The following is a 23634-nucleotide window of genomic DNA, read 5'->3' on the forward strand; positions in this document are numbered from 1 at the left end:
AAAGCCTGCCATCCCAGCGACTCCCCTGACAGCACTCATCATGCAAAGGCTAACAGACAAAACCTTAAAAAAAACTAGAAAAACAAACCCCAGAAAGCAAAAAGCAGGGGTCCCATTTATGGGGCGATGTGTGAATACGTCACAACAGCTCCTAGAGGCCGAATTTGGTTTTAGCAGCACTTGACCCTTCACATCCCCTTCCTCTTCCGCAAAGACAAAAAGGCACAAACCGGGGGGTCCCTGTCCAAGACGAGGATGGGTGTGCGATTCGCACAACACTACCTAGGACACAAAATTAGTGAGGCGGGAGTGTGGATGAGGAAAAAATCAGGGCCATCAAGGAATGGCCCACCCCTAGAACCTTAACACAACTAAGAGGGTTTGTGGGACTATGCAGCTACTATAGACGTTTTGTAAAAGGGTTTTCCAAAATAGCAACACCCCTCACTGACCTAACTATGAAAGGAGCCTTCACATGGAATGACCAAGCCCAACAGGCCTTTGAACAACTTAAAGTAACCATGAGCTCATGACCCTTTTGAGGCCATTCCCGACTTCTCTATACCTTTTGAGGCCATTCCCGACTTCTCTATACCTTTTGAGCTACAATGTGATGCATCTGGGGAGGGAATTGGGGCAGTCGTCATGCAAAAGAAACACCCCCTAGCTTTTGAGAGCCGTAAACTTACCGAAGCAGAAAGACACTACTCTATCTATGACAAAGTAATGTTAGCCATAATGCACGCCTTGGCCAAATTTCGACAATACCTCATTTGTGGGAAGTTTGGTGTGAAAACCGATCATAACAGTCTACGCTTTTTCTTGAGCCAAAGGGACCTTAATGATAGGCAACAAAAATGGGTGAAAAAAATACAAGCCTATGACTTTGATATAGAATATGTAAAAGGGGTGAATAACAGGGCAGCAGATGCATTATCTCGAAGAGCACACCTCAATGCCCTTACCAGCATCTCAAGGAACTGGAAGGAAGAAATCCTTAATGAATATAACCAAGATCCACAAGCAAAGGAAATCTTGGAGGGAAACCTTCCCAATGAAGACTTTAAAGTTAGGGGAGACCTCATCTTGTACAAGGGAAGGATATACTTGACCCCTCAAACCAAATTCAAAAACAAGCTCCTAAAAGAATTCCATGATAACTGCCTGGCAGGACATCAAGGATAGTATAAAACTTATAAACACATAAGGGAAAAGTATGCATGAAAAGACCAAAAGAGGGATGTCCAAAAATATGTACAAGAGTGCCTAACTTGTCAACGCAATAAAACCGAACTCACTCACCCAGCCGGATTTCTTCAACCATTACCTATTCCCAAACAGAAGTGGGCGAGCATTTCAATGGACTTCATAACAGGGTTGCCAAGGACACAAGGAAAAAATAGCATTTTTGTGGTGGTAGACAGACTCACGAAGTATGCCCATTTCCTTGCAGTCTCCACCGAATACAAAGCCTACCAAATAGCCGATTTATTCTTCAGGGAAATTTTCAGACTCCATGGACTCCCTCTGAATATTGTCAGTGATAGAGATAATAAGTTTATTAGCCAATTCTGGCAAGAACTCTTTAGAATGGTAGGAACGGTCTTGACCCCTAGTACCAGTTACCATCCTCAAACTGATGGGCAAACTGAAATAATGAACAAATGGATAGAGGGCTACCTAAGGAATTATGTTACAGGGCAACAGACGGTCTGGGTCAAGTGGTTACACCTAGGAGAACATTGTTACAACACGACACACCACATGTCAATAGGGATGAGCCCTTTTCAAGCCTTGCACGGCTATGAAGCCACAAGCTTTGGACAACTAATAAACCAAGAAAGCAAAGTACCAAGAGCACAAGATTTTGTTCAACAGAGTAAGGATATCATGAAGACCTTGAAAGAGAATTTACAAGAAGCCCAAAATCAACAAAAGATCTATGCAGACAAGAAGCGTACAGAAAGGACTTTTGAGGCCAGAGATCTGGTGTTTTTAAGGCTACAACCATATAAGCAATCTTCCCTCAAGAAGAAAGGGGCTGAAAAATTGAAACCCCAGTTCTATGGACCCTATAAGGTAATTCGAAAGATTGGGGAAGTAGCTTATGAAATAGAACTCCCCAAAGACAGTAAAATACATAATGTGTTCCATGTCTCCAGACTCAAAAAGGTTCTCGGGCAACACTTGGCTTCTTGCAGTGAACTACCACCCCTAGATGATGAAGGGAAACTCACCTTGTACCCTAAGATCATTCTAGATACACGGAAAAAAGAGCTTAGGAACCGAACCATTATTGAATACTTCATTAAATGGAAGAATCTCCCAAATGAGGATGCTACTTGGGAAAAAGAGGAAGATCTAAAGATGCTCGAGGACAAGCAAAATTGAGACAAAGGGACTGTGATAACCCCTACGGTATCACCGGATGTAAAATTATTTAATAATGTTAATATATGGATTAATTAAATAAGGTTATTGTAAATAAATGATTAAAATGCTAATATAAGTAATATATTAAAAATAAAGGAAATATATTTAATATACAATAATAAAAAAAAGTGTTATTTAATATTTAATATATTTTAATAAAGAAAAGTGTTATTTAATATTTAATATATTTAAAATATATATAATAATAAAGAAAAGTATTATTTAATATTTAATATATTTTAAATGGCAATATGACAATGTAATATTTAATGTATTTAAAACACCCCTATTCAAAGCATAATATAATTAAACTATAACGAGCCCCCCCTCCCCCCGATTACCCCCGCACGAAGTGGTGCGACAGTACCGCACCCCTTCATGCGGAAGGGGACCCGTGGAGGGGTACAACCCTTCACGGGGTATAAAGAGGACAGTAGCACGCAGTTTGAAGGAAAAGGGAGGCAGCGCGAGGTGTGAGGAAAACTGCGAATAGCAACAAGGAACTGCAGAGTGGAAACTACTGCTGCGGGTGCAGACAGGTAAGGGATGTCACAAGGTATATGTAAATGATTATAGTTAATAAATATTTTAATATATATATTAATGAATATTTTAATACATATATTAATGAATGTTAATAATGAATATTTTAATGCATATGTTGATGAATATAAGTAATGAACATTTTAATGCATATGTTAATGAATGGTTCTTAGATGTTAATGAATACATATCAATGAATAGTTAGGAATATACGTTAATAAATAAATGTGAATTTTGGATAATGGATATTTTCCGAATATATGTTAGTGAATACATGTTAAATTAGGAATATGAAAATGTGGATTATGGAATGGAAAATAGTAATAAATTGTAAAATGTAATATAAATGCGATTAACTGATGGAGGCTATAGGGAGGAAACTCCCTTAGTCTAATGGAGGGATTATGATAATCCCTGGTAGGCAGTATATGTACTGAATATCTATATGCATATATGTATGGCTTGGTTGACAAAGTTCATCCAAGAAGAGACGGATCTGGCCGGTCCCCTCTGGTAGACTTGGATGATGAGATGCATCATCCAAGGCAAGGAATTGACATATGGTCTTCCTTGGATGGCTTGGGTGTAAGAAATTACACCCAAGACAGGAATCGAATTAACCTTCGATTTCCTGGATGGCTTGGGTGTAAGTAGTTACATCCAAGACACGAATCGAATTAACTTTTGATTTCCTAGATGGCTTGGGTGTAAGAAAATACACCCAAGACAGGAATCGAATTCACCTTCGATTTCCTGGATGGCTTGGAACCAAGATGGGTTCCAAGAAGGCGAGCTTCACAGCCGCCTAAGGACATATCTCCGTATGGCATTCGTATCCTTTTTATTAGATAAGAATTGTGATTAGTGTTAATTAAGTATTTTAAAGTTAAATTGCAAGTTGGATTAGTTAGTTATATATATATATATATATATATATATATATATATATATATATATATATATATATATATATATTTGTTGTATTCTAACAATCTGTTTTACAGGACAATGATCCCTAACTAGTAGGAACATTACATTTTTCTGTCAACGTGTGTTTGCCTACCATATTTTTCTAGCAAACTAAATTTTCCATCTTTGACATCCACCATACCAAACATCCTATTGACAGTTGTGACCTTGCTTCTTAGAGTAGGTTCATGATAGCCCAATAGAGGTATACTGACACATCCCTTTGGATGAGACTATCTGCAAACTTTTCCCCTTATATGAGGGAGAGGATAAAAGAGAATTTTAATTTTACATGCTCAATCGCTTATGACTCTGTGAGATGAGTAACTACTATGTTTTAAAAATCCAAGGAAGGCTATGCATTGTGAAACTGATGTTAAAAGTACATATTCCAATCCATCGTAGAATAAAGTTGTCTAAATCTGTGACATATGCCCATTATGACAGCAAGAGACTCATCAGGCACTTCTCACCAGCAAAAATTATTGAAAGGGTCCATGCTTTGATATTTCATGGGAAAAAAAGCTACCCAACTCAGAGCTTGTGACTAAAGCTTATTGCTAACTTTTCACTCCCTCTTGAGGTCATGTAAAGTTGTAAACCATGAAGTTAAGCATTTCCTCTTTAGTCCCTATGGAGATGAACACTTTCATCCAACTGAACATAGATACATTAAACTCTAACAAAGCCACACGGTTGATACCAACAACTCTCACGCTGTAATCGCTGAAAAATCACCCAATAACAAAATTTTACCAATCAAATACACACTTTGTATAGTCTCGTGCATAGCTTTGGTTATCATTTACTACAATGTGTTGCTGATACTTTTGAAATTTAAAGCTGAGGTTTAAATAAGAGGTTACGTCTACCTCCCTTGCTGCTGTTTTTGCATTACCTAACCTTTGATTCTCTTGTTCATTCTATTGTTTACACAAGACGTCTATTATTTCTATAGTTCACTTTTTTATTAAAACATTTATTTCTATTGTAGGTAGTTCTTGCTTTAGGCACATGCTGCAATACTTGATCTGTTTTAGACTTTTAATGAATAATTGGAACATTATCATTATTTCTTTCCATGTATAAGTAGTGGACATCAATTTGATAAGAAAAAAAAACCTGTATTGAAGGGCTCCGGGAGCATCTCTTTGCAATAATGATTGTCCAATTTTCAGCATGTGTTCCACTGTAACAGATAGACAGCAAGTATATTTAAAATGTTGAAAAACTTGATTAAAAAAAACTCAATATATGAAACCATTAAAAGTTGCTTTTCCTAGTAGACTCCTATACGATAAATTCACTAAGCACATAGAACCCATACCTAAAGCATAGTCTTCTTTTCTTCTCTGAAGATTCCTAACTGTTGCTATATGATCCACAGGAATTATCAAGTAATGCCTGTAATGAACAAATAAAATTAAAGTACTTGAGTAGATAACAGTCTGAAAAATGAGCATATGAAAAGACGCATGCACTAAAATCACATGAACAATTCCTATAAGATGATTGAGAACTTTGTGACTAAATAAAGACTGGTGGCAATTTCATACTGGACTCCTGGAAAATCATAAACTTCATAAGTTATAAGATGAACAATACTGAACATAAGTTGTAAAACACACTTTAAAAGCAACCAAATGATATTATCAAGTAGACAGAATTTTTCTAAATAATAAATAAAATAAGCATCACCCATCTCCATATTTGAATGTCATCACCTCAAACAAAATTCTATACGTTTGGAGTATTGATTCCTATATGATTCAGATTATGTATGTAGGACCATAATAAATGATATGGAAAAGATTAAAGGACTAAAAGAAGCCAGTGTGCAAACAAAAAAATTATTATTTGATTGAAGTGATTGGTAAATTGGAATAGCAGGGTAATGCACAGCTTTGCAGGTGTAGTCTGTTAGAAACACGGTGGCCATTGCACCAAAAGATCAACCTATTAATGCTTGATACAATTGCAAGTTTTAATGAATCCATGGGAGGCAGTTAAGCCATGTCGCAAACCCAAGCATTGTGCTGCACAGCACAAGGAAACCAAGGGCGCACACCTTGCAACAATCCCCACCAACGCAAGTGAGGGGTTGTTGGTGGCATTATTGTATACGAAAATACGATTAGTTAATTATGTGTAATTGTTTTGGTTAGTTGGCAACGAGGGGTGGCAGTTGTGGTGCGACGGTTGGCGCTCACACCCCCTTGGTATCTTTATATACTTCAAAATGTAACTTGCAACACACTTATTATGAATTGAATAACATCTCTTATACTTCTCTGATATCTATCGCATTATTATTTTGCATTACGTGCTTTATGTTTTAAGTTATTCACCCGAGAGGGCAAACATTTGGCATCGTTGCCTAGACGTACTCGGGAACGGAAGACACGGATGGCGCATGGACACGATGGGCCTACCCATTGGTGAAATAAACCCAGAGGCTGACGACGCATGAACAGAACTTTACATAGGAGAAGACACGGCAACGAGAGAATTTTCAATTTTGCTCCAGGTAGCCATCTAGCCCTACGTCCGACGAGAGGCGGCGGAGGCGGAAATCCCACCAAGTGTCGTGTGGACAGCGCTGGAGGTTAGCCCAGCAGTAAACCAGTTGATGAACCACCTCCCCCGGTTGCTTGCACAGGCATCGCTGGCACAACAGGCTCGCCTGGAGGAGATTGCCCAGGAAGAGCGACGCCAACAAATCCTTCAACACTACGAAGAAAGCAGCCGACGGCAAGCAGAACGGGATGGCACCAGGCCAGGAGGGAATTGAACCTTGAACTTTTTATATTCAAATAAAAGTGTCATGGACACAAGTTGTATCTGACAAAATGAATTAATAAAGACGTGTTTTGGTTTATGTATTGTGAGTTATGGAAATGTGCGGCAATTAATGCCCAATCTATTGAATAAAGATAGAAATAAAAAAGCAGAAACGGACGAGTGGGAGGCCGCGCAGAGGACCTTGATTCTGGAGCAGCAAGTAGAACGTAGACGGAGGTTGAGGCAACTTGCCGAAGGACGACCTGTCGAACAATGGCTTGAGGGGAACCAAGGAGGTGTCACGGAGGGTGCAAAAGCCGACGGAAATTTCTACACGTCACCAGAACACCGTAGGGTGCGAAGCCACGAAGAGTTTCTAGAGGAAACAAGGTTACGGAGAGATCTAGTCAAAGAGACCCGAGATCGGTTCAGAAACTTATCCCTTACACCACAAAGTGAAGATCACCAACAGGAACCATGAGTGGGCGCAAGTGAGAGCGAAGGGGAGGGCAACCGTATGGGTGTAGGTGCCACACACGACAGGAAAAACACCGTACCTCCAGTCACCCATGCAGGACACACCACCGGCACCGCCGAAGGAAGCAGCGCAAGGCCACAGACACAGGCATAGCCACCCCTAGGAAGACAACCAGGGATGGCGAGTAAACAAAAATTGCCAAAGTTCATAGGGGACGGCAAGGAAGACCCCTTACAGCACTGCCGTACATGTGAAACCATTTGGTCCGCCAACAAAGTGGCAGACCAGGATGACTAGGTACAGCAGTTCCCAGCCACGTTACGTAGAGTTGCCATAGATTGGTACTCCGATGTGGACAAGCAAAAAGTGGCCACATGGGCCAATCTACAGAAGGAATTCACGGAGGAGTTTCGGTTGCTCCGTGATGACAATGAAATTGTAACGGAGATATACAGTACCAAACAAGGTACCAAGGAGACAGTACGAGCATACAGCAGGAGGCTGAAGGAATTGTTGGGTAAAATGGAAAGCCAACCAGCAAAGAAATTGAAGAAACGATGGTTTGTTGAAGGATTGAAATCCTCCCTACGAAAAAAGATGAAAATTGTACCCCCAACGTCATATGACAACGCCTATAATAGGGCGATGGACCTAGAGAGCGAATACAAAACATCAGAGAAGAAGAAAAGTAATAAATACTCATCTGACGATGATGAAGACTCTGACGAGGAAAGCAGCAGCGATGGCGAATCGAGTAAAAAGGTGCACGCTCTCCAAAAGGACATGGAACGAATGCTAAAAGAATTCAAAGCCATGAAGGGGAGTACAAGTAAGACTGAAGAAAACGACGTGTGGTGTACCGACTATAGGAGTGACGGAAACACCAAGGGGTCCTGCCCCAAGAAGGCTTTCTGCGACATTTGTCAAATTGCGGGACATTTGACAAAGGAATGTCCCTACAATATGAAAACCAGGAGCCAACAAGTTCTCTTCACGCAAGAGCAGTCTGTCGTCGGAACTTCGCAAACCACCAACAATAGTGCATCATCTGGCGGATACCGGAACAACCGGCGAGGGGGGAAGACCAATAATAATAATAGGAGCCGGATCCAATATGATGCAAAGGGACGGCCAATGATCCAGTGCCGAGCCTGCAATCAATGGGGCCACTTTGCCAGGGAATGCACCTCAGAAGAAACTCCACAAAAACTATGCAAATGGTGTGGGCCTAGAGACCACGATGATGGAACTTGCCCAAAGTCTGGAGTGACCTACTCAACATTGACAGGACGGAGGAACGGGTATTGGCAATCACACGGTCACAAGCAAAGAAGGCCACATACCCGGACCCCGCACGGAGAAGCAGTGGGCGCTGGAGGCGAAGGTTGAAGTAGCGAAGGAAATGTTGGCACAAGGGAACACCCAAGAAGTGGCAAGTACTTTCCGCTCTGAGGCCGAGGAAAATATCCTGAAGCAAATGTTGTAGATTGAAGTACCTGTGAAGATGAAGGACCTCCTGGAAACGATGCCGCAATTACGTATGGCACTCCTACGTACGGTGCAAGCAACTCCGCACAATCAAGCGAACCGGAATACGGATGTTTCCAGTGCAACACCTACAGACCCATTGGTCCTGACACTATACAGCGGCCGGCACCACCCGACGGTGGTAAAAATGGGAATACTTGGCACCATTTTGACTAACACTATTGTCGATGGCGGGTTCAAAGTGAATGTGCTTCCGGAAGAAACCTGGAAGCAGCTTGGCAAGCCGACACTATGGCCGTCAACCTTCAACTTACTGGGAGCGGATCAACATGGTATCAAACCCCTTGGAACACTCATGGCGCAACAAGTGACCATCAAGACACAACCATTTGTCCTCGACTTTGTGGTGATTCCGCTCGCCAAGAAAGGATACGACGCCATTCTAGGCAGAGGGTGGTTGGTGGCAGCCATAGTGAATCACAACTGGAAGCGTAACACGTTGTCAATGGAGAAAGCCGGGCGAAAATTTATTATTGACCTGAAAACACAACTTGTGAGTGAAGAACTCGCGTCAGAATCGGAATCAGACGGCGAGGGCGGAGTTGACAGAGGAAAGTACAGAAGGGAACCGAACGAGGAAGGCGTCCTGGGAATCCAAGGATGTTCCGAGGACGAGACCGATTCCCTTAATGGGCTCTTCCACTGGCAAATGGAGGACTACGAGCTGCTGTATGGGTGCAACATGTTGCAAGTTGACGAGGAGTTGGACGAGAACGAATTTCCGCCAGCGTACGGGGAATACACCGAAGGGGATGCCCCTGTCAACGAAGTACCAGCGCACAGGTTTGACATGACGAAACCAATCTGGTACGAAGAGTACGTAAAACCTACAAACCTCGGCACGGAAGCAAAGCCAAGGAACATCCTGGTTGGCGACAACTGGAATCCAGTCCTGAAAGCTGTCGCGTTTAAAATATTCTGGAATCCAAGGATGTATTCGCTTGGACATATAAGGACCTCAAAGGGGTGCCGCCAGAACTGTGTGTACACCAAATTTCACTCGTACCTGGGGCCGTACCTGTATGGAAGAGGCCATACAAAATGAATAAAAACTATGCGGCGAGAGTGAATGATGAAATTGAACGTATGCTCGAAGCCGGGATTATTTTTAAAGTGCAGACTAGCGAGTGGGTGTCGCCCATAGTGATATCCCTTAAAAAGGAGGCAAACCAAATCCGAATCTACATGGATTTCAGATGCCTTAACGCGGTCACCATAAAAGACCCGTTTCCAATACCATTTACGGATAGCATCTTGGAGGAAGTGGCCAGTCATGAAATTTATTCATTTATGGATGGATTTTCTGGGTATAACCAGATATCCATTGCCGAAGAGGACAATTTAAAAACTACCTTCATAGTGGAGGATGGCGTGTACGCGTATAATCGAATGTCGTTCGGATTATGCAACACGCCAGCGACATTTCAACAGATAATCCTTCACATATTTGAAAAGATGTCAGTAGGGAACTTCAGGGCGTTCCTTGACGACTGGTCCATCTACAATAACCAAGATGCACATCTGGCCGCACTTGGCGAATGCATGGAGAGATGTAGGCGAGCCCGCCTAGCACTCAATCCCAAAAAATGCAGATTCATGGTGCCTCAAGGGAAGCTGTTAGGACACATAGTGTGTAAGGCTGGACTCAAGACTGACCCAGACAAGATTCGAGTGATAGTGGAAATGGAGGCACTAACAGATGTCACAGGAGTCAAATCCTTCCTAGCACACATAGGGTATTACAGGCAATTTATCAAAAATTTTGCTCGAGTATCCTACCCTCTGGACAAGCTGACAAGGATAGGTGAACGGTACACATGGGGGACAGCTCAAGAAGAGGCCTTCCAAGAACTAAAGTCACGGTTGGTGGGTGTGCCAATCCTAACATATCCTGACTGGGACAAAGAGTTCCACGTACACGTTGACGCATCCAATTTTGCCATAGAGGCCACACTAGCGTAGGTTGGCAATCACGGGCTAGATCACCCGGTCTACTTTACAAGCAGACTCCTGTCGAAGGCAGAGAAAAATTATAGCACCATAGAGAGGGAAGCCCTTGGGATGGTGTACTCCGTCCAGAAATTTCGACATTACTTACTGGCCACCCCATTCACATTTTATGTGGACCACCAGGCGTTAATGTACCTGGTAAACAAGCCATTTATCCAAGGACGAATCAGCCGATGGTTGCTATTGCTTCAGGAATTTACATTCAATATTATCGTAAGACCCGAGAAGAGCCATGTGATAGCTGACCAGCTATCGAGAATCCAATCAGGAGAACCAGCCGAAGGAGTGAATGAAGATTTTCTAGATGCTCACTTATTTCGCATTGCGGTCCTCCCCGCCTAGTACGCAAGTGTGGGGGAATACTTGTCGACATCACGGTTTCCGAGGGAGATGCCACCAGGAGAAAGAAGGAAACTGGTACTAAGGAGCAAGACATTCCAACTCATTAATGGCCTCTTGTACAAAATGGGACCCGACCAGATCCTACGGCGATGCATCCTCGAAGAGGAAATTCGTCCTAAGGGAAGCACATGAAGGGCCCGCAGGTGGACACATGGAGCCCGACACCACGGCCAGGAAAGTTCTATTGGCAGGACTGTGGTGGCCCACACTACATAATGACGCCAGAGAGTGGGTGACGAGCTGTGACACATGCCAACGGGTCGGACGACCATTGAAGAGGGATTTTATGCCCCTCAACCCATCGAATGCCCAGGAACTGTTTGAGAGATGGGGATTGGATTTCAAAGGAACATTAAAACCAAGTAGAGCCCGACAGTGTAGATACATTGTAGTGGCAACAGAATACTTGACCAAGTGGGTTGAGGCACGGGCCTTGCCGGACAACTCGGCGGACAATACAGCAAAATTCATCTATGAACACATCATTACGCGGTATGGGATTCCAATCCAACTGACGAGTGACAGAGGAGGACATTTTGTAAATATATAATCCGATTGCTAACAACAGAGTTCAAAATCTTCCACTCCTTATCAAGACCCTACTATCCGCGGGCGAACAGGCAGGCCGAGGCGACCAATAAAATAATCGTGTCGGTGATTTATAAGTCTTGCGGAGTGGAGAAGGATGACTAGGAGGAGCGCCTACCGTCGGTACTTTGGGCATACCGAACAACTTACAAGGTAACTACTGGACAGACTCCCTTCCAACTAATGTATGGACAAGAAGCCGTGGTGGCAGTTGAATTCATGGTGCCGAGTCTCCGAATCACCATTGGTAATCGACTTGGCGACATGGAAAGCCTAAGAGAGAGACTGTACACTTTGAACAAATTGGATGAATGAAGGATGATGGCTCAGTGGGCGACAGAGACAGCCCAGCAAAGACGGAAGGTTTGGCACGACAAGCATCTTCGGCGAATGAAGTTTACTCCTGGGCAGTTGGTGTTGAAATTCAATGGAAGGAACGAAATCAAACCTGGGAAATTCAAAGTGCGATGGCTAGGGCCCTTCAAGGTATGCGAGGTCAATACCAACGGGGAGATTAAGTTGTGAATGCTGGACGGGAAGGAGGTGCTAGACGCCGTCAATGGGTCAAAATTAAAAGTTTATCACGAACGGAGGGAACTTGATGTTTGTCAGTCTATTAAAAAAAAAGTACGGTCCGTACGACAACCGTACCGTAGGAAAAAACAAAAAAGGAGAAAGACGTGGGGCCACCGTACGGTGACCACACCGACGGTGGAACCACCGTGTGGTGGTCACAACGACGCTGGGGCCACCGGCGGTGGTCACACCGACAGGATAAGAACCGCCAAGGGCAAACAAAGAAACAAAAAAAGAAAGGCGTAGCCCACACAGCCCCGCGCAACGCCGCACAGCACCGCACAACCCGAAACAGTCCCGCACCACGCAGCCCACGCAAAGGAAGAAAAAGAGGCTAACGAAAAAAAAATAACCCCCGCAAGCACACCACGCAGCCCACGCAAAGGGAGCAAAAAGAAAAAGAAGGAGAAGGAACGCACGAAGGCAGCCCATTCCGCACAGCAACAGCCATACACAACAAAGAAGGTCGTTACAAAGGTGTCCAACGACCGTACGATTTTTAACGAGAAATCAGTTATACCAGAGATTAATGGATTCAGCAGGGAAACGAAGTTGGAAAAAACAGCTGCAAGCTTCCTCCAGTAGCAGCCAGAGGGATAGCAATATCAGGATTTTAGCGTCAGGCGTACGTGTTGCAGGCAACACCATGGATGCCAGCGCCCGACAGAAGCAAAAGCAGAAAGCACCATAAGCTGTCATAAGTGCGAAAAATACATTAACACCCCAGAATATCACCTTTGAAGGCTTGATTGGGTCGGAATGCCGAAAATGGTGGCAGGACACTCCTGACAATGATCTGGTGAAGCAAAACCTCCGTAAGGCGGAAGTGGAGTGGGCTATTCGGATGCCCGTATTTCCTATCCGCGAGTATGAGGGTGCCCTACGGTTCATGGTAGACACCTTCGACAGGCACACATGCACCAGCACTTTCGAATACCTTGGGAGGGATGTTACCATATCCTTCAAAGCGGGGGACTTCACGAGGGTATTCGGCATTCCAGGCAAACAGGGCAAGAAAATAGAATTGAAGGCTAAAAAGATGAAATGGGAAGAGGAGCAGTGGATTAAATTAATCTCCAGGAACTTGACGACAGCAAAGTTGGACAGCGTGGCTAATGCCACGAAGGGTCGAGGAATCCGTAAGACTTTTGTTGCAGAGGGCCACTAGCGATGCATTATGGATGTCATCAAGAGCAGATTGACAGGGTCGGGTAGGGCGTCGGACATCGCCCTCCCTCAGATTATGCTTATGAACGGGTTGATAAATGGCATCATGTATGATTGGGCCGCGTTACTCGCTAAGCGCATGTATGAGTTTTTGACGTTGCACCATCGCACATTCTATATGCCACACTACGCTATAGGGTTGTTCCTGGAGGCCACGCAGGAAGCAGTGCCCGAGGAAGAGTTGGAGGTACGGCCACAAGGACCGTTGGCAACATTATTGGAGGCACTTGGACATTGGGCACTCTTTCGCGAAGCGGAAACAAGCGGTAAATACAGCCTCGGCCTCAGCCTCAGGGGAGCCTGACAGCGGGAGGGATTCCTCCAGTAGCACAGAGGAATCAGAAGCGAAAGAGGAGGATGATAGCAACAGGGCAATGGAGGAGTGGGTCCTGTTTGCCCCACCCCTGCTACCGATGGGCACGCCATTGCCATCATCTGGAGTAGGCGGCACCTTTATTCCGGCCTTCGGACAGAGCCGCACGCCAGTTACACTTGGCCCCCTGCAGCAATGGGTAGCATCACCGAGCCCAACCACAGCGGAACTTACCGAGGACATGGCCGAGTCAGGGACGGAGGAGTCACCACATCGGGTAGTGGTCGCTGAGGAGGAGGGGCTGAGGGAGGTGGTGGATACAGAGCCTCAAGTGCGGTTGGGCGTTGTGGGGAGTGACGCAGCGGTGACTGTGTCTGCGTCTTTGTTGGAGGAGCCGACGACAGCGAACCATCCCCCAGTCGTAGAGATGTGTGGCGACCCGTCGGTCGTGGCTATGCAAAGCTGGCTCACACAGCGGTTTCAGATGACATTGGCACAACCGAAGGGAGCTGTTGTATTCTCCCCGTGTCGAGAGACTAGAGCAGAGGTAGTTGACTTGGACGACTCATCGGGCGAGGAACATGGACTCGTAGTTGGGAACGAGGCAGGGGAGGTCGCCTCTACTGGGCAGGTGCCGAGGGATGGTACACCTTCGGTGGCGAAGGAGGTACCTTCACAGTAGGATGCAGTTGTGTCCATTCCACCAGAGACTTCACAGCCTTCGGCGCAGACAGGGGAAGATATTGAGACCTATCTAGCTGACATGGCTGACATGGTGACGAGGGGTAGGCAGGTGGTGGCCACTGCCCAGACGCAAGCATTGCAGCAGGTGGTGGTGGAGCTAGAGCAGGTCTTACAGTTTATGCGAGTGGGCTGCCAGGCAGCCTTTGCTACCTGTTTTGAGTCTTAGGGTTGGCCAACTACCGAGACAGAGGAGATCCTCTAGGCTTGGAGGCTGCGTCAGCCCGTTGTGGAGAGTCCGGTGACGGCAGTTGTCCGCGAGATCGAGCAGGTCTACCGGGATGCCTATTGTACATTGAGGAGTACACAACAGGAGTCTGCAGTCCGCGAGGCTGCGCGAGTAGCATTGGAGATGGAGGTGGCCAGTCAGTAGGCCTCATGGGCAGCCGAGAGGGTGCAGTTGTTGGCACAGCTAGAGGTGGCTCGTGCAGAGACGGCTAAGACCTAGGTAGAGAAGGCCGAGGTAGAGATTCGTCTGGCGGCTGAGCAGAGTGTGAGGAGCCACGTGCAGCAGGAGTTAAATGTCGTCGGTACCGAGAGGAGTCTGTTGCACACTCAATTGGTCTGCCTGACGGAGGCAGCGGATACAAAAGAGGAGTTGCTGGAAGCCGCACACATGGTGAAGATAGCTTTGGAGAAAGTATTGGTGGCGGAGCGGGATGTGACTACACGCACTCAGTAGGTGTATGAGCTCCGCGCCCGCTTGGCGGCCCAGACACCGGCATCTCAGCCTTCTGCTTTAGGGACGCTTCCTCAGCCCCCTCCCTAGTTTTTCTGATATGTATATTGTATAGGTTGCATGATCTCCATTTTTGTTGTAAGTCGCCTGGAGACGACTTTTCTTTTGGGGGGGATGATGTTGGCGGCATTATTGCATACGAAAATACGACTAGTTAATTATGTGTAATTGTTTTGGTTAGTTGGCAACCGAGGGGTGGCAGTTAGGGTGCGACGGTTGGCTCTCGCACCCCCTCGGTATCTTTATATACTTCAGAATGTAACTTGCAACACACTTATTATGAATGGAATAATATCTCTTATACTTGTCTGATATCTATGGCGTTATTATTCTGCATTACGTGCTTTATGTTTTAAGTTATTCACCCGAGAGGGCAAACATTACTTTTCTTTTGGGGGGGATGATGTTGGCGGCATTATTGTATACGAAAATACGATTAGTTAATTATGTGTAATTGTTTTGGTTAGTTGGCAACGAGGGGTGGCAGTTGCGGTGCGACGGTTGGCGCTTGCACCCCCTAGGTATCTTTATATACTTCAGAATGTAACTTGCAACACACTTATTATGAATGGAATAACATCTCTTATACTTGTCTGATATCTATGGCGTTATTATTCTGCATTACGTGCTTTATGTTTTAAGTTATTCACCCGAGAGGGCAAACAGGGGTTTGAACCCGTGACCTAGGTTTTGATACCACTTGTTAGAAACAAGGTTGCCATTGCACCAAAAGATCGACCTATTAATGCCCGATACAACTACGAGTTTTAATGAATCCATGGGAGGCAGTCAAGCCATGTCACAAACCCAAGCACTGCACTGCACAGCACAAGGAGACCAAGGGCGCACACCTTGCAACATAGTCACTAAGCATTGTAATGTCCCCACTTTGTTATAGAATTTAATGGTAAATAATAATAATAAAATTAAAATTAAAAAGAATAAAAATAAAATTAAAAATTAAAATATAAAAGAATATAATTATATATAATCTAATATAATTAAAATTTAATTAAATTAATGAATGGTCAAAAGAGATGGAATGAAAAGTTTTGACTCCCTCAAACATGAGATATAAAAGGGAGAGGATAACATCATTTGAGGGAGGATAATTTGGGAATCAAAAGTGCAGATCTGATTTAAATACGAAGTGCAGATCTGATTGTGAAAGGTTGTGTCCCTTTCAAAGGGCAGAGTTGCACTCTTCCAAAGGGTGCTAATGGTGAAAGGGTGTGTCTCTTGCCAAAGGGCATATGTGATGAAGAGGTGTGACCTCTCACTCACATTGAGAGATATAAAGGAAAAGAATCGAAAGCATCTAGGGACATCACCGTGGATCAGATCAGATCAGAACTGTTATTAAGTTGCAGGCAGCAACATCCTTGTTCTTGGTAGAAGGACATGGGAGGGGAAGAACATGGCATTTCATTTAGAATAATATCGATCAGCAAGAAGAAGAAGAATACAAGCAAGGTTACAATCATTCGCACAACAGTCTGAATGCTATGATAATATATTAATTTATTGTGAAATGAGAATATGCACTAGCAGACCCAAGGGAGCATAAAATAAATATATATAGAGATTGAAATTGCCGTCTAAGACAAACACCAAACCGTAAATAATGTTAATGATAATTCGATTAATTTGTAATCTAACTGATACCTGGAATGCACGGTTTATTATCATGTGACAGCAAATTAATTTATAGAATAATTGGTGGCTAATAGATGTGAAAGGGTGCAAGGAAAGTGGCAGTTATGAACAGCCAAGAGTCATGTCTTTTGCAACATGACTTCCATTGCCATTGAATAGTATATAAGACAATTGTTCCAACTACAAGAAAGGGCAGAGATTCTGGCTCTCAAACATTTGGTGAAATTGATTTTTAGTTGCAAACAACACATTGCCAGGTATGTGGCATCACTTATAACAGCAACCTAGCATCAACACCAAACATATTAGTAAAGTCTGCAGAAGCAGGGATTGAGGTACATAGAAGCCTTATATGATAAGTTATATGATACAAATCTATAAGAAAATATTCGTTACAATCATTCCAAACTGGATATGTTTGTAAATACAGTAAGATTATTTATTTAGATTTATGACATATGAGAAGTATGCACTTGAAGAAGTGGTTCAATCTGTTTGCTGCATCTTGTGGGAAGACGTTTGAGGTGCAATCCAGTGGTGACGAGGGGATCACAAGTGGTCATAAGGACCCTTGGAGTAAAGGAACCAGATTGCACTCCCCACATTGAACTCAAAAGATGTTGTGTGTATGGGTAATGGGCTTGAAGGGAAAGCAACATGGGCCGCCAAGTCTAGCAAGGAGATTAGAAGCAACCATTCCTTGGGCTTGGTAGACAACGGACCCGTGCAACCCCTCTCATGTCTCATACCAATTTCTATCTATTTTTGCATTAGAATGAATTAAGTCTAATTATAATTGAACATGTATGTAGGTGCTTGCCTTTCCTTTTAGGTGTAGGTTGTCCTTCCAAGACTACACTCATCTAATATAAGATTAATTATTATTAAACAGGCCTAAGGGGACATTACAAGCATCATGCTGGATTTTATGTCAATTGTGTCAATACACTTACAAGGTACAAGTGACATTTACTAATCTCCTCCATAATACCATCTCAACTTCAATGTTGCATTTTTCAGCTGGTGCTGTAGTCTAGCATTATATGCGAAATGATTCCAAACCAATGAACAATCTGATAGTCCTGAAAATGACTCTGCAAAAAATTTTCATGCTTTAGTTAAAATATTGGTCATTCTGGATTAATTTTGTTCTTTGTCATGTGTTTCAGGCTTAGGGTTTAGGGTTCCATGCATTTTGATTAGGTCCTACTGATTAATCCCCTTGAGCCTGTTCTAATTCTTCATTACCCTTTTCAGTTAAGGCTGAGGGTCATTTTCATCATCAAGAGGGGGCCATGTTTCTTGTCCTAGGCTTTTTAATTTTTTATGTTGGCCTCTTAATTTTTCCTTAAGTCTTGTGCGCTTTCTTTTTCCTCCATGGTTGCCCCCGCCCCCCCACTTTTTTAATTCCTAAGGTTATGTCTTTTCATTATCCTAGGCGGGTCCCCTTTAATATTTTTAGCCAGCGCCTGATTAATTTTCCCAAGTCTAAACCCTAATATTTTGGCCAGTGTCTTTGTGATAACAATCGAGCTACTAAAAGTTCCTACTATTTGCACGTGTTTTAATGGACGTAGATCTTTTAATCTCGGTCAAAAAGATGCTCGGTCGTTAGGCAGATAAGACTGGCGGACACGGTGGCCGAGAGATAAAGCTCGAACAAATCCAATGGCTCTCGCAACCCCGCGGTCGAAGATGCACGGAGGTTAAGGATCGCGGCATCACAAGATGATGCCACGTGTCCAAGGTGGGCCGATATAAGCCGAATGGTGGGGGCCGCTGATCGAGATGAAGTGGAGGGTGAGTTGGAGATACCGCGTCATACCTTTGATGGGTCCACTTGCCACATAAGACGGTCAATGTCAGATTGACCAATGTTTTTTGTGCGATTTGCCAACGTGGAATTAATCAATGACAGAGATTCAAACTCAATTCAAATGCAAATTGGAGTCGTTTCTTCGCTCGCGCGAGCAATAATGGCAGACGAAACGATGGCGTTTCGTTCCAGGGAATAAATAAAAGCATTTTCAGAGCCATTTTCGACTCACAAAGCATTTCAGAGGTGATCAAAATGCGATTCTTGAGTTGAAGAAGATTGGAACGAGTTCTCGCAGTGCAAAATTGGGTTTCATCCGGTGCATACAAAGCCGTAAGTTGCTAAATCCTTCTTCTGTGTTTTCAGAGTTGTTGAAAGTGTGGATTGTGTGAAATTGTAGTGGAAAGATTGTGAATTGGTCTAGGGTTTAAAAATTTGGCATAAAGGGGGTGAGAATTCGCACTTTTCTGTGTTGAAATTAATAGTCTCATGTTAAGCCCTAGTTTCCTTCTTCCTTATGTGGGTAATTGTTAAGAAGCCCAAATCAAGTAGGATGGCTCCCCTACAAAATCACTCAAGATAGAGTATTTGAAGAGGAACCTTTTTGATGATTTTCTTGATCAATTAAAGCCCTCAACAAATGATGAATATCAAGGGCAAAGACTTGTACAAGGCAAAACCCTAGGAGAAGGGTTAACTGATAAGGCATACAACATCGCGGACGCTAGGGTACCAATGACTGGGGTGGAAATGTTCAGGTTGTGGTATGGACAAAAAAAATTTGCAATCCCCGTTTTCAAGTGCTTGGCAATACGACTTGGGCAAGTTAGTGGTGCCAAATGTATTCATGGATGTCAACCTCCTCAAAGTTGTTGCAGACAAATATGACCCTGTTTCGAGAGTTATAAGGGGAAATGAGGGAGAGATTGTTGACAATCAAGAGGGAGGAATTCTAAGAGATTTTTTATTTGTATGAACCTTCTGCTACCTTGGTTCAGATAGATTTGAATGAACTGAAGGCAGAATATTACAGGATGAAGGGTTTCATTAGAGCTAGCCTCCTTCTAGCTCATTTGGCAAAAGTAGGAGATACAACTTACCATATTGGCCCTGATTCACAGGAGCCTTTTCCTAATGGTGCTTTTGCCAAATATTTGCAGGCCACTTTCTTTTCTCTGTGCCAGATTTTAAGGTTCAACCCTATTACAGTCATGCCACCTGATTTTATGTATTTGGCTATACAAATTCAGCATCCATATTTTACAATGGTTTTTGACTTTGCCCCATACCTTGAAGAGAAGATTCATGAGGGGTTGCAAGTTATTAAGAATGGTGTATTTATCGCTCATTTCTAGTGGTATTCATTGTTAATGCACATGTTCTTATATAGAAATGCAGATTACTTTGAGGGCACCATGAATCTCAGAAGAACAGTACTGCCTCCGCCACCGAAGGTGCACCACCTCCTGGTGCCTGCCCAGCAGAGGCAACCTCCCCCGCCTCGTGCCCAACTGTGAGTCCATGTGCCTCCCCTGACGAGTCATCCAAGTCGACTACCTCTGCTCGAGTCTCTCGACACGGTGAGACTACAATAGCTCCCTCCGGCTGTGCCAGTGTCATTTGAAACCGCTGTGTAAGCCAGCTCTGCATAGCCTCAAGGTCAGCACGCATCTCTGTGACCAGGGGATGGTTCACTGACGTCGGCTCCTCCAACAACGAAGCAGAAATAGTCACCACAGCGTCACTACCCACGACATCCAACCATACGTGAGGCTCGGTATCCTCCACCTCCGTCAGCCCCTGCTCCTCCACGACCACTACCCGATGCGGTGACTCCTCCGTCCCTGACTCTGCCATGTCCTCAGTAAGTGCCGCTGTGGTTGGGCCGGACGGTGCTCCCTGGTGCTCATGCTGGAGGGGACCAAGTGTAACAGGCGTATGGCTCTGCCCGAAGGCCGGAATACCGGTGCCGCCTACTCCAAATGCTGGCACAGGCGTGCCCATCGGTAACAGAGGTGGGGCAAACAGGACTCGTACAGGCTCCTCCGTTGCCTGACTGCTATCGTCCTCCTCATCTTCCGCCTCTGATTCCTCCTCCGTGCTGCTGGAATCCCTCCCGCTGTCCGGCTCCCCTAAAGCCGAGGCTCTATCTACCGCCCGTTTCCGCTTAGCGAAAGAGTGCCCACTGTCCAAGTGCCTCCAATACATTATTGGAGGCTCCCCTGCTGCCAACGGTCCCTGCGGCCGTACCTCCAACTCGTCCTCCGGCACTGCTTCCCGCGTGGCCTCCAGGAATAACCCTATAGCGTAATGAGGCATGTAGAATGTTCGGTGCTGGAGCGTCAAAAACTCATACATACACTCTGCCAGTAACGCGGCCCAGTCATACACGATGCCATTCATCAGCCCATTCATCAGCATAATCTGAGGGAGGGCAATGTCCGATGCCCTACCCGACCCTGTCAATCTGCTCTTGATGACATCCATAATGCATCTCCAGTGGCCCTCCGCAACAAAAGTCTCACGGATTCCGCGACTCTTCATGGCTTTAGCCACGCTGTCCAACTCCGCTGTTGTCAAGTTCCGAGAGACTAATTTAATCCACCGCTCCTTCTCCTCCCATGTCATCTTTTTCGCCTTCAAGTCTATTTTCTTGCCCTGGCTGCCCGGAATGCCGAATACCCTCGTGAAATTGCCTGCTTTGAAGGATATAGTGGCATCCCTCCAGAGGTATTCAAACATGCTGGTGCATGTATGCCTGTCGAAGGTGTCCACCATGAAGCGTAGGGCACCCTCGTACTCCCGGATAGGGAACACCGGCAACCGAATAGCCCACTCTACTTGTGCCTTACGGAGGTTTTGCTTTACCAGGTCATTATCGGGGGTGTCCTGCCACCATTTTCGGCATTTCAATCCATTCAGGCCTTCAAAAGTAACATTTTGTGGCGTCACTGTGTTTTTCGCACTTGCGGCAGCCTGTGGTGCTTTCTATTTTTGTTTTTGCCGGCCGCTGGCATCCATGGTGCCGCCTGCAACACATACTCCTGAAGCTAAAATCCTGATATTGCTAACCCTATCCCTCTAGCTGCTACTGGGAGAAGCGTGCAGCTGTTTCTTCCAACTCCTTTTCCCTGCTGAATCCATCGATCTCCCTGTAACTGATTTGTTTAGGAAAAATCTATACCTTCGTAACGGCCCTCTTTTTTGGCTGTCGTCGTGCGGCTGCTTCTCTTTCTCCCCTGTGCGTGGCCTGTGTGGTGTCTTTTAGCGTGGCTGTGTGGGGTTGTGCGGGCTTGGTCTGGTCGTGCGCTGCTTGGTGGTGCGGCTGCTGCGCGTGTTGATTGGGCCGTGCGGTGCGCGGCGCCTCTCCCTTTACCCTTCACGTCACGTGGTGATATGCCTTCGGCGGTGTCCGGTGTCTTCTTCCTCTGCGGGGTTTTATTGCCAAGGTTGCGCTGTGCGGTGCGCGGCGTGGTGTCTTCTTACTTTCCTCGGCGGTGTGCGGTGTTTTGTTCTTCTGGCGGTGTTTTTTATACTCCACGAGCTGCTTGGTGACCGCCTTTGGTGGCCCCACCGTCGATGTGATCACCGCATAGTGGTTCCACCGCACGATGGTTCCACCGTTGGTGGTTCCACCGCACGATGGTTCCACCGTAGGTGGTGCCATCGCCGGTGGTCCCACCGCACGATGGTTCCACTGTCGGTGGTACCACCGCACGGTGGTTCCACTGTCGGTGGTGCCATCATCGGTGGTCCTACCGCACGGTGCTTCCACCGTCGATGGTTCCACCGTACGGTGACCTTTTTTTTTTTTTTTTCAACTTTTTATTTTGTTTTGTCGTCTTTAAATTTTCTTTTATTTTTCCTCCAATTTTTCAATTTTTATCGGGCTAACTGACTGGAGGGTCCCGATTCCCTCCGCTCGTGATAGATCTTTAACTTCAACCCGTTGACTGCGTCTGGTATCTCCTTCCCGTCCAGCGTCCATAATTTTATCGCCCCGTTTGTATTGACCTCACGTATCCAGAAGGGCCCTAACCATCGGACTTTGAATTTCTCGGGTTTAATTTCATTCCTCCAATTGAATTTTAACACCAGCTGTCCGGGAGTAAACTTCATTCGCTAGAGGTGCTTGTCATGCCACACCTTCCTTCTTTGCTGGGCTGTTTCTGTCACCCACTGAGCCATCATCCTTCGTTCATCTAATTTGTTCAAAGCGTACAGCCTCTCCCTCAGGCTTTCCATGTCGCCAAGGCGATTATCGATGGCAATCCGTAGACTCGGCACCATGAATTCAACTGGCACTACGGCTTCTTGTCCATACATTAGCTGGAAGGGAGTCTGTCCAGTAGTTACCTTGTAAGTTGTTCGGTACGCCCAAAGTACTGATGGTAGACTCTCCTCCCAGTCATCCCTCTCTACTCCGCAAGACTTATATATCACCGACATTATTATTTTATTTGTGGCCTCCACCTGGACATTGGCACGTGGGTAGTACGGGCTTGAGAATGAGTGAAAAATCTTGAAGTCTGATGTCAACCGCCGTATGACATGGTTCACGAAGTGGCCTCCCCAGTCACTGGTCAACTGAATAGGTATACCATATCGTGTAATGATTTGTTCATAAATAAATTTCGATGTGCTTACTGCCGAATTATCCTGGAGAGCCCTTGCCTCCACCCACTTGGTCAAGTATTCTGTCGCAACTATAATGTACCGGCACCGTCGTGTGCGGCTGGCCTTAAGAGGACCCACAAAGTCGAGTCCCCATCGCTCAAAGAGTTCTTGTGCATGCGATGGGTTGAGGGGCATGA

The 23634-nt window shown here is 45.0% G+C and overlaps 1 protein-coding gene across 3 annotated transcripts in view; it reads right to left on the reverse strand.

The window, feature by feature from the left end:
- The window catches only part of LOC131068843 (bifunctional adenosine 5'-phosphosulfate phosphorylase/adenylylsulfatase HINT4), a 123535-nt gene that overhangs the window by 31497 nt on the left and 68404 nt on the right, over positions 1–23634 (reverse strand). For all 3 annotated transcript variants that reach the window (XM_058004115.2, XM_058004113.2, XM_058004114.2), the window contains exons 3-4: positions 5273–5349; positions 5068–5134 (exon numbers count right to left, since the gene is read on the reverse strand). In XM_058004115.2, the coding sequence (XP_057860098.1) occupies positions 5068–5134; positions 5273–5349 (144 nt within the window). The remainder of the gene's footprint in view (positions 1–5067; positions 5135–5272; positions 5350–23634) is intronic.

This window comes from Cryptomeria japonica, chromosome 11 (assembly GCF_030272615.1).
Source record: "Cryptomeria japonica chromosome 11, Sugi_1.0, whole genome shotgun sequence".
Lineage (NCBI taxonomy): Eukaryota > Viridiplantae > Streptophyta > Pinopsida > Cupressales > Cupressaceae > Cryptomeria > Cryptomeria japonica.